The sequence below is a fragment of the Saccoglossus kowalevskii genome, chromosome 7 (genome assembly GCF_978046115.1).
Source record: "Saccoglossus kowalevskii chromosome 7, keSacKowa6.1, whole genome shotgun sequence".
Taxonomy (NCBI): domain Eukaryota; kingdom Metazoa; phylum Hemichordata; class Enteropneusta; family Harrimaniidae; genus Saccoglossus; species Saccoglossus kowalevskii.
In genome coordinates this window covers 33,836,642-33,848,441 of record NC_140647.1, presented here as the reverse complement: position 1 = coordinate 33,848,441, position 11,800 = coordinate 33,836,642, and the positions used below count along the sequence as shown (strand labels likewise).

Genomic DNA, 11,800 nt, shown 5'->3' with positions numbered 1-11,800 from the left:
TACGACGTGTTAACAAATTATATGTTAGACCACTTCCTCGGCTTGGGATTGGACTTATGACAAGTTTAAGCTATTGTGAGACGCCAATTGAAACGTTTAGTCCAATGGAATGTTGATATTTTGCGATGAATGCTCGCTCACAACTGTTCGAACTGGTAAGTATAAGACATAGAGAAAAATAGAAAAATGACATAAAATGGAACGGAAATATTTCTATAGGATATTGTTCACGTGACGTCGCATAGCACCGACATCGTTTTATTTTGACGGTCTGGTTAATGCAACTATGAGTTGCGTAGGAAACACAGATCAAAACCATAGCATTAAAGATGGCCGCTTCGATTCAGCTCGGCTTTAACGTCATTGATAAGTTGACGACTGCTTGAATTCATTATTGTTATTATTTAGCACGTTGTCTTACCCGTTATATTTTTAATCTTCTTTGAATGTGCCAACATCTTTTCATACAACACTTTGCATGATTTTTTTTCTTTTCTCTATTCTATTCTATTCTATTCTATTCTATTCTATTCTATTCTATTCTATTCTATTCTATTCTATTCTATTCTTCTAACTTAATAAACATTTATTAAAAACAAACTATACATGTTAATGCCAGGTTTGTGAAAAGAATGACTGTATGAATACCAACGAATTTATGATTACAGTGTTTGCTCTGTTAATACATGTAGGGCATGTACTTATGGGCACGGATCTAGAAGCCGTACCTACACACAAATTGGTGACGTCACAAAATACATGACCTTCAATCGGGGTCGTTTCCTCGGTATATACGAATTGGTATATACAAATTACAATAAAGATACTTAAGACATTACACATAAGGTAAAACAAATCATGTGACAATATAATGATAATAACGGTAATAAATCCTAGCTTAACAGTTGAACAGAATGATCATATAGTCAGTCGGGTGACGCCGAGGGTTACGCACTTGTTGCAAAATGGCCGTGTGGTTGAAACTGGGTCATGGCGTGACGGGCGAGGAAGACATCATTAAACACTCTCAAAATCAGAATAAAACGGCGAAGTGGTTGCATGTTACGGCGTAGCCAACATGGGAAATAAAAAAACGCTCAATACAAACGACATGGGTTCGAATAACACGAGATACACACTCACCAGAACCAAAGCAATCAGAAACGAGCAATCGTTTTGGCTTTTCCGTTCAACTCATCGGAACACTGGAGTAGTTAGAAAAATGGACACCACTTAACGACCAACGTCGTGGCGTGGTACACAAACGTGCCCTCAAAATAAACCAAAATTAGCTTGAAAAGACAGTGGGTTCGAGTCCCGCTCAGAGCTACCGTAAAAACGTAAATCAAATAAACTGAAATCTCTCAAACCGTAAACAAGTAAGCAAAGAACGTCGCGAAAAAATAATAAACCTCACAAAACTCCACCATACAAAACTGAATAAATAAATAATAAAATAACTTACGTCTTAAACTGGACGACGAGCAATTTGTTCAACAAGCAATTTGTTTCCAGTCACAAGAAATAAACAAGACCCAAGTCAAGGTAAGTTTTGTTAAAGTGTCGATGGCGTTCCCTATATTACGAAAACAATTCAGGCAACAGACGAATATCTTCTGTGGTGTTGTGGAATTTATACTGTGTCTGCGGAATTTTTGATTGAGGGTTCGAAGTCAGCAGTTAACATTTTGTTTGAAAGTTTCACAATTAAATCAAATATTCAATGATACCAGTATATTTATTTCATTATTTTAACAACTTGCAATGGTGTTAGTTGGTCAAACACGAGTTCATACACCTAAATAAGTATCAAATATTTATCCACACATTTATTCTCTCAATTTAACAACCTTGCAGAGGTGGAAATTAATTAAACAACAGGTATTTACTCGCAAATATAATGGTCAATATTTGTCCATACATTCATTCTGACAATTTAAGAACTTGTAATTGTTGGAATTAATCAAATGGGAGTTGTCTACACCAAAATAAGTTTCAAATGCTTGTCCCTACATTTATTCTCTCAATTTAACAACTTGTAATGGTGTAAAATTATTAAATGAGAGTTGTCTACACCAAAATAAGTCTCAAATATTTGTCCACACATTTATTCTCTCATTTTAACAATTTGTAATTTGTGGAAGTAAATTAAATGCGACTTTTCTACACCAAAATAAGTCTAAAATATTTGTCCGCACATTTATTCTCTCAATTTAACAACTTGTAATGGTGTAAAATAATTAAACGAGAGATGTCTACACCAAAATAAGTCTAAAATATTTGTCCGCACATTTATTCTCTCAATTTAACAACTTGTAATGGTGTAAAATAATTAAACGAGAGCTGTCTACACCAAAATAAGTATTAAATATTTGTCCGCACACTTATTCTCTCAATTTAACAACTTGTAATGGTGTAAAATAATTAAACGAGAGCTGTCTACACCAAAATAAGTATTAAATATTTGTCCGCACATTCATTCTCTCAATTTAACAACTTGTAATTGTTGGAATTAATCAAACGCGAGCTGTCTACACCAAAATAAGACTAAAATATTTGTCCGCACACTTATTCTCTCAATTTAACAACTTGTAATGGTGTAAAATAATTAAACGAGAGCTGTCTACACCAAAATAAGTCTAAAATATTTGTCCGCACATTTATTCTCTCAATTTAACAACTTGTAATTGTGGGAATTAATCAAACAAGAGCTGTCTACACCAAAATAAGTATTAAATATTTGTCCGCACACTTATTCTCTCAATTTAACAACTTGTAATGGTGTAAAATAATTAAACGAGAGCTGTCTACACCAAAATAAGTATTAAATATTTGTCCGCACACTTATTCTCTCAATTTAACAACTTGTAATGGTGTAAAATAATTAAACGAGCTGTCTACACCAAAATTAATCTCAAATATTTGTCCACACATTTATTGTCACAATTTAACCACTTGTTAATAGTGGAAATTACTTAAACGAGACTTGTTTAATCAGTTGACATCAATGCAACTTACCCGCAGACAGTGCACAACAGAGTATCATTATTGAGCAAATATAAACAGGAACGTGTCTTGGCATTAGGTTTAGGGTCGGGTCAGGTATGGGCAACGGAATTATTAACAGGAACGTGTCTTGGCATTAGGGTTAGGGTCGGGTCAGGTATGGGCAACGCAAATGGCAAACACCCAATTGGCAAAATGTACACTAACGGGTTATGCCATGTATATAATTTACACAAGTAAAAACACAAAATTGCCAATTTTTTGGACAATTGTAACTCAATAATAGAAATATGTTGTATTTCTATATATATACACACTATATACTCTTATCAAATGCAAACACAACCAGACAATCCATCGTGGTCTTGTGGGTCAGTTCTCTACATAGTGATCAGGAGGAGCCGGGTTCAATTCCCTTGCCTGCCCATCTTTTTCTCGGAAACACTATTTGGCAATAAAGCTAAATATGACAACAAATTATTCAATTTGCATGACTACCCACATAGCTCAGTTGATTTGTACTATGTCAGCAATGTGAGCGATTGCTGGTTCGAATCCAGTATGTTTAGTTAGATTTTTGAATGCTAGTGAAGACAGTGCTCCTATGAATCTTGTGTGAAGACACTCGTGGTACAGTGGACAAGACAGTGCGCTGGGAACTCAAAGATCGCAAGTTCGAATCACGGATTGGACACTCCTACAAAAGACATGAAAGACGTTAAAAACATAATCAGCGGATTCAAAAACTGAAGTCAGAAAAACAGAACACAAGAATACTACCTCACATGGAAGCCAGTCGAAGTCGACGAAGAACGAACACAGTTGACAGCTGTAGGTCACGTGCAACAACAGACACGAGGAGCATGACTGCTCTCCAAATGGGTCCCTAATTTTGTATTGACCCTCTAATGATTACTGATCCCCCTTTCTAACTCTTCCCCCAAAAATAATATATCGCCCCTTTTAAAATGTATTGACCCACAAATTAATGAATATTCATGAGCACAGAAACTGCTACGTCATGAATAAATTAGCATAATTAAAAAAAATTGCATAAAGTGTAGGTACGTCTTCTGGAGTCCTGCCTATATTGCATCACATCAAGGGCGGTAGGCAAAAGTGTAAGATAAACCAGGACAGAGGTACATTACTTGGGATTTGCAACTACGGTGACATAATACCAAGATCCCGATCAATCTCGCTCTCGCATAAGCGTTCACTTAGAACAATGCGAATGCGCATGCCCAAGGTAACTAGGTTACTGTGTGGTCCAGGTGGATCAAAATAGCTGCCCACGGTATGACGGATTACGAGAACTATATTTTCTGTACATTTTCGATGTATTACTATTTTCACTATGATAGTGGCAAGATATGTTTTATTTTTTTATTACAAACATTGAACATTGATATATGTCATGTCAGAAGGTTGTAGCCTTAGTCTCGCTATCTACAAGAAGAGACTTGAATGGGATCTTAACATGATGTCACCATACAGTACTATGTACTTTGCAAACCCCAAGTAATGTACCTCTGGCCCTGACGTCGGTTGTACAAATATTGCTCAAAGAATACAGAGTACATATGTACGTTCTCTAAAACAAAGAGTCTGCGCAAGACGCAAAACCAATACATGTACAAGTTTGAGTAAAAACATGTCACCACTGACGGTAATGCTCGTAGTACTGTTTTATCATTTCTAAAATGTTACTAATAACTTATTTTATCCAAGAAGAAAACTATTCATGTATTATCTCTAGTATTGTATTAACCCAGGCACTTTTGCCTACCGCCCTTGATCACATATTTGAATAATTTTATGTTTTTTCTCATTTTGCAGTCAGTAGAAGGGAGGCAAATTGAAGAAGTAGTCTTAAGTATATTTCACACATTGCTGTTTCATAGGACCACAGGCAAGGTACAAATAGAGACATGTGTAATGTTTAGATTTCTCTGGTTACTGTGTTATTAAGCATGCACAGTGAGGACTTTGTGAAATAGAAAAGTGGTTGCCTTCTTGGCTAGTTGTCCATGAGTTGATTTGCTGCAGTAGTTTGGGTTTGATAAAATGCTGTTGTGTAAATGTAGCATACGTTAGGTCACTTGTCTATAATCAATATCCATGACTGTTTTCTTTCATTATTGTGTTGTTGTCTGTGTATATACCACAATGTAACAAATTTACTGTAGATACCTACCTCTGATGAGCATGCCAGGTCACAACTCAATGAAAAGGCCAATGTAACTGGCTGAGATTCATCCACTAACAGATGCGATCTTAGGAGAAAACCCAGTTATTAAAATGTACTTTTTTTGTTTCAGTTTCATTACAAGCGTGAAGGTACCTACTCAATTGGTACTGTTGGATTCATTGATAAAGACTGTGACTTCATTGACTTCACTTTTGTAAGTTATGTTTTTATTTACACAGCTACAATTATCACTGCCAAAAACTTAGTATTCTAACATTGCAAGCTGAATGAATACTTGTCCAGTATATGCCGTTATATTATCACACTGAATGTTATCCTGGTAAATTTATCAAGTTCATGAGTTGTACCAAAGTTGCCACTATACACAATACAGCTAAATTTGTTTATCTTACGTTTAAGAAATGAGACATGCTTCTCAGAGTATATTAATTATTTTGTCCTGTATATAGTCTATTCCTTCAACTATTGTATATTTATTGATACTACTATAGGGCTCATGGCCTATAATATCAAATTAACATATTACTGTAAATTACTTTATTTTAGCTGGAATTAATTTTCACTGGTACGCTTTTTGGGTGTTTTATGTGGAATTTATTTTCGCTGATTTTTCACTGGATTTTATTTTCACTAAATCATTTCTTCAGCAAAAAAATAGCGACAATAAATTCCAATTGGAAATATAGCAAGGTGCCAACAATTCAACTAATGAAATTGTGTGATTTGTGTTTTAGGTACGATGTTCATCAAATGAACTTGATCAAGCCCTAAAAAGAGAAATCTCAGCTTTCAAAGATGGTTTAAGAAATAGTGAAGGTCCGCTAACTGGACAGGTAAGCCATCACCTAGAAATGTCTCACTTTAAGACTACATTATTTTTTGAAACAATTTTATGTGTATAAAGGCATGTGGTGGTGAGAAATTGTCAAACATTTTCTAAAATAAAAATGGACAGTGTTTGAAAGAAGTTTTATTGAGATAAATACTGTAAAACCATTAATTTTCACTGGAATTTAATTTCACTATTATGATGTTTTGAGCAATTTCACTGGGTTTTAAGTTCACACTTTTGGCTGGAAAAAAATATGAGTTTTATTGTTATTTTACTTGTTCACATGGATTTATTTAGTGAATTTTACTTATCAACAAATATAGCGAATTTAAAACCCAGTGAATAATTAATGCATTTACAGTATCCACATTAAATCAATGGTTTGTGTGTAATAAAATTAGTCCAATGTATGAAAATAATGTGTGTTCATTTCACATTTACTGAATGGTTGCATTGATCTCTGATATTTCAAATGAAATACCACCAACATTACTTTTATTGTAGATTACTTTAGAGTTCTATCAGAGAAAGAAGACACGATGGCCATTTCCATCTGAGTGTATACCATGGGAAGTATGGACAATAAAACTCAATGTAGTCACACTCACCAATGAATATGGTAAGACAGCACCTTAATGTACATGCAAACTCAACACATCCTGTCGCGTGCTGAAAGCGAATGGGAAAGAAACGTTGTCAGCAAACAATGTTTTAACCCTTTGAATCCTATAAACATTCAAACTATTTTGTACATTATTTCTTTTCTATATTTGTAATATTTCTTTGTTCATATTTTAAACCAAATGGACATAATAGTTTGATCAACTTTTGTGAAAAAATATGGTACACATTTTGCTGGTTTATTTTGTGGAATAAGAGAAATTCTGTAATTACTTGGTATGTTGTGATTGAGTCTAATCTCTGCTTTGAATCTTTTCTATAGAAAGGCAGATTTGCAGAGAAAAAGTGGGAGAAATTTTAGGAGAAAAGGTAAGAATTCTTTTTTCTACCAGTAATGCAACTTTACTGTAGCAACATTTTTTATGCTATATTTATATGATACAGTACAATACAAATAATACAGTTATTTAGAAAAGTTATAAATTATTGTGTGTATTAACTAAATACTGGAGTTAACAGATATATAACAGTACTTATTCACTGTGTAAGGTACATACTATATACAAATAAAATTCATCATTTATCTCATTATGTACACAAGTTGTAGCACTTTCATATTCATAATATGACTGACGTAATTTGAGAAGTAAATTGCCATGTACCATGTTATTGAAGCCTAAATTAGCTTTGATGCCATCAAGAATGACTCATCTACAGTTATATTGCTAATTTTTGTTTTCAAACTTTCTCATTTTGAGAAAGTCAAGTATCAAAATTGTGTTTTACTTTCTAAAAAGCCTTGTGAGAAATTCCAAAAGTACATAGGTTTCCTTCAATAATGATTGGAGTGATGCCTAAACTGGAATTTATACTACTGTAAAATCTGTATTAGAAACCGCGGCTTCTATTAAAATGGTACAATCCAATAGAGGGGGTTCGGCTTCTATTAGAGCATCTACACATATGAGAAATGATGATTTTTTGGTTCCCAATTGTTAAAAAAGAATGGGTGCGACTTCTATTAGGAATGCGGCTTCTAATACAGATTTTACGGTATAGTATATGGAAGCAGAAGTACATTACTTGGGGTTTGCAACTTGCATAGTACTGTATAGTGACATAATGTCAAGATCCCATTCAAGTCTCATCTCGTAGATAGCGAGACTGATGCCACAACCTTCTGACATGATATAGGCAATTGTAATAAAACAATAACACATGTATTACCACATTCATAGTGAAAAAAATGTAATACATCGAAAACGTACAGAAAATATAGTTATCGTAATCCGTCATATCGTGAGCAGCTATTTTGATCCACCTGGACATCCCAGTATCCTAGTTACCTTGGGCATGCACATTCGCATTTTTCTGAGTTGGAACGTTTATGCGAGAGCGAGATTGAAACGGGATTTTGGGATCATGTCACCGTAGTTGCAAACCCCAAGTAATGTACCTCTGATGGAAGTGATTAATAATATTCATAACTTCATTTCAGATAATTTGCATAACAGAGGCTATGAATAGAAATGAATATTTACCAAAGATGCCAAACCAATCAGACTTAGACTGTGTCTTTGATACGTCATTGTCAGATGTACAACCCTACCTTTACAAGGTAAAATTTGCAGTTCAGTGAAAAGCTCTCATTCAGAAATGTATTTAGCACTCATTTCAATGTTCCTACTTCCCCTTATGTGGAGTAAAGTACATCACCAACATTGACGTGTTCCAGGTTACTCACGTGACATTCATACATTTTCCTTTGATTACATTGGATGCAGAAGCACCATAGAGTGCAATGGAAATAGAATAAAGTCACACACGCAGACATTCACACAACTCAGAACTTTTTGCGTTGTTATTTGGGGCTATAATAAATTATTACTACATACAGGAAAAGATGTATAATAATAAGGTTATGACAAGAAAATTGCATAGCATGCACTCAGGCATTACTGGTCGCATGTTGGTCACTGGGATCACATACTTTGTGAATGCTTTGCTGTATTCTTGTGATAACCTCATACTATTTTATTATTAGAATTAATGCAATATTTACTGCTCGAATGGATGTATGTGTAATACTTTAGAACCAGAAATCTTATACCATGAGGTATATTAAGTTGTAAACATTATCTTGTACCATAGTATTACAGAGTACAAGTTTATTTCTAATTCTTCAATAAGCGTGCAATGTAGATGAGTTACAAATCGTGCAGATACCATGTTGTTTCACTGCATAGTCATTTTACTGGTATTGTACCAGTATCTACCGGTGTTGTATCAAGACCATCACAAGTTAGCTCACAAGTTCAGTTCATGAATACATATATTACAGTTTTCATCAAGACAATGCTCATCACTTCACTCTTATGTCTCTGACTTCTGGTTTGTGTTCTCCCACAATCTACAGTTGATTTGTCTGATTTGTTTGCAGGTTAGCCATCAAACATCTGGGCCTCCGAATGCATCAGTGGCAGCAACAATGAGAAAACTTTTCAAAGACACACTGGCACTATGAGTTGTATATAATCATACTATCTTTACTGCTACATCATATGACCTCAATGCCAATGCAAAACTTCATCAGATTTGATGTTACTAAATTTACTACCACTACACCAGTTTATTATTTCTGTGGTTCCAATATAAGGAACAACTAACCAGTGTTTGACATGCTGCAACTACTAGATACCTAGTGTATACTCATTTGAACACTGTGATATGTGTTTTGTGTTCATATTTCACCAATCTATGCATTCCTAATTTAAGTACCAACTGTGAATGCATTTTTCTATTTAAATGAATATGGTGATAGGGATTAAAGCTATATTCCTTTTTGGAAGACTTTTACCTGTGTTTGTTATGACTTTGCATTCAACCATTGGAAATTCAAGTATCGAAAGTCCCAGTATATTTGATCAGGGTATTCCATGAAATAAAATTAAATGCTTGAGATCAAATAATAATTCATTGTGTAGAATGCTCATAGTATTAAAAATTCATAATTTTAATATTTCATACAATTTCTTTGCTTGAATTCTGATTGAAAAAAAATTTTTTGTGTGAAATATCACAACAAAATCAACCAACCACAGAGAGCACAATCTGCAACACGATTCAGAAATATCGACATCAGAGCTAGTCCACAGTTGTGATTTGAATATGATTGACCTTGTTGTATGTTATTCAGCCATATTTATTTGAATTTTCATCTTTAACATGGTGCTGACAAAGTCAAAACAAACACTGCTAAGAATTTTCCAAAAGATATTGCAGTATTTCATGGGAATTTGATTGGATGATGGCGCTTTTCATTTCAGCAGTCACTGTAATATGCCGTGCATAATTAATTGTTTAATTAATTTCATGAATTATATTAAATCAGTATTCTAATAGTTTGCTAGCTTTTTAACAGAGATGAAAATGGTTTGGTGGTAAATGTTTCTAAGATATTAGTGGGTAATATTAAATAATTCATGTCCATGCAACTAAACACAGATAATTTTTATTTACAAAGTATTGTAAAATAACACTACATGTCACATGTAGAAATCTCATAAAGCTACTCATTTGCATAAATTCATGCATAACAGTATTGTATGCGATGTCTTGTAATGTAGATAGAATTTTCTGTTTGGGATTATTTTTGTCAATAATGTATGTGCAATTGCTTTTATCTGTCATTTTTCCTGGTATTTTGTTAAGAAAACTTCAAGCTAATTGCATGTTATCAATTAAATTTTGTTGGTGCTGATGTTATAGAGCTTCACTTCTTCATTTTATGTAATAGTAATTGGTTTGAAATACGCACAAATAACAGTGTTATACTTCTGGAGATTCTGTCGCTATGTTTTTCTAGACTCAACAACTAACAATAAAAAAACAATCTTAAATAAATATTTCTGATGGTTCTTTAAAGGTTCTCATATATTAGAATAATCAGACAAACAAACAAACAAACAGACAGGACCTTTATATCCATTTCTCGGTTCAGATTCAAATGTGTTTTTGATATACATGTATAGATACACAAACACATTATATATTTACTAGTATTCAACAAAACACTGACTGGATGATGTTTACATGCATATGTACAAGATTGTGCAAGCTGAATGAAAGAGACAATCAGGACAGGACATTTACAGTTATTGTAGTACCGCTATGTATGTAATGTTGATGAGTAATTTAAACTTGCAGTCACTTTTGTTTGTTTGTTGTTTCAATTTCGTGTTTAATTTGTTAGTGTTGTTTTTTTCTGGAGTCTGTATTAAATTTACATAAGTGTCCTATTAAAACATATATTGTATTATATTTAATTTTATTATTGTGTCATTATTATCAACTCTATTGTATAGTTTTGGGCATGTCTCATCTACTCCCTCTCCTTATAACATTACAATACCCCTATCCTTGATATATTTATTTACCGTATATATATATATATATATATATATATATATATATATATATATATATATATATATATATATATACATGTATAACATAATATACTAAGTCAAATAAGATTTTATTTGAAAATTTTATATCAGGCCCCTGTTACCCTACCCACTAAAAATCAAAATACAGTGACACCAAGGCAACTGCTTGTGAGAGTGTAATCTGGGAACCACCTTTTTGAGGACTGAAAATTCGAGTATGAGTAGTTGCATCAGTAATATTTTATCATTTAGTTTTTACTTTTTAACATTTTTAACTAGTAGTATGGAAAATCTGCGTAAAATTATAATCATTTTGATGTTCGGCCATCAAGGGACTGCGTACTTGTACTGTGTCGGGTGCTTAGTATCATAATACGGACAGACGATCCCCCCGTCATTGTCCATTAGTTCGCCCCGATCAACACAGCGCTACACGTAGGGCCGCACGGGACCGTGATTCATGTGGCCATTACTTATTTATTACAGGCATGAAGGTGAGATAGAGTAATGATCGGAGACTATGCAAATGTTTCAAGTAATTTTATAACTAGTGAGTGTGTATATTTCTGTAATGAATTGATAAAAATACTGCACTACACGCGGCTGTGAGCTGCAATGTAAGTTTTGACGAACAAGGGAATCCCAGGGATGTCCCCATGACGTCATTCAATGAGCTGTGTA

At 33.7% G+C, this 11,800-nt stretch overlaps 1 protein-coding gene across 1 annotated transcript; it reads left to right on the top strand.

The window, feature by feature from the left end:
• The first annotated feature begins 14 nt into the window (after nucleotides 1-14).
• On the top strand, nucleotides 15-10,996 carry LOC102808612 (autophagy-related protein 101-like). The gene is made up of 8 exons (XM_085501500.1): nucleotides 15-155; nucleotides 4,846-4,923; nucleotides 5,328-5,411; nucleotides 5,953-6,051; nucleotides 6,555-6,669; nucleotides 6,994-7,040; nucleotides 8,170-8,289; nucleotides 9,112-10,996. The coding sequence occupies exons 1-8, from the start codon at nucleotides 126-128 to the stop codon at nucleotides 9,193-9,195; spliced, it is 657 nt and encodes a 218-aa protein (XP_085357626.1). The 5' UTR covers nucleotides 15-125; the 3' UTR covers nucleotides 9,196-10,996.
• The last annotated feature ends 804 nt before the right edge of the window (nucleotides 10,997-11,800 follow it).

What these genes read in the sequence shown, in the direction of transcription:
- LOC102808612 (XM_085501500.1), top strand. Translation starts at nt 126, where the DNA reads ATGAATGCTCGCTCACAACTGTTCGAACTG. An exon ending in AAGGTCCGCTAACTGGACAG is followed by an intron (nt 6,052 to 6,554) that starts GTAAGCCATCAC and finishes CTTTTATTGTAG; the next exon opens with ATTACTTTAGAGTTCTATCA. An exon ending in TACAACCCTACCTTTACAAG is followed by an intron (nt 8,290 to 9,111) that starts GTAAAATTTGCA and finishes ATTTGTTTGCAG; the next exon opens with GTTAGCCATCAAACATCTGG.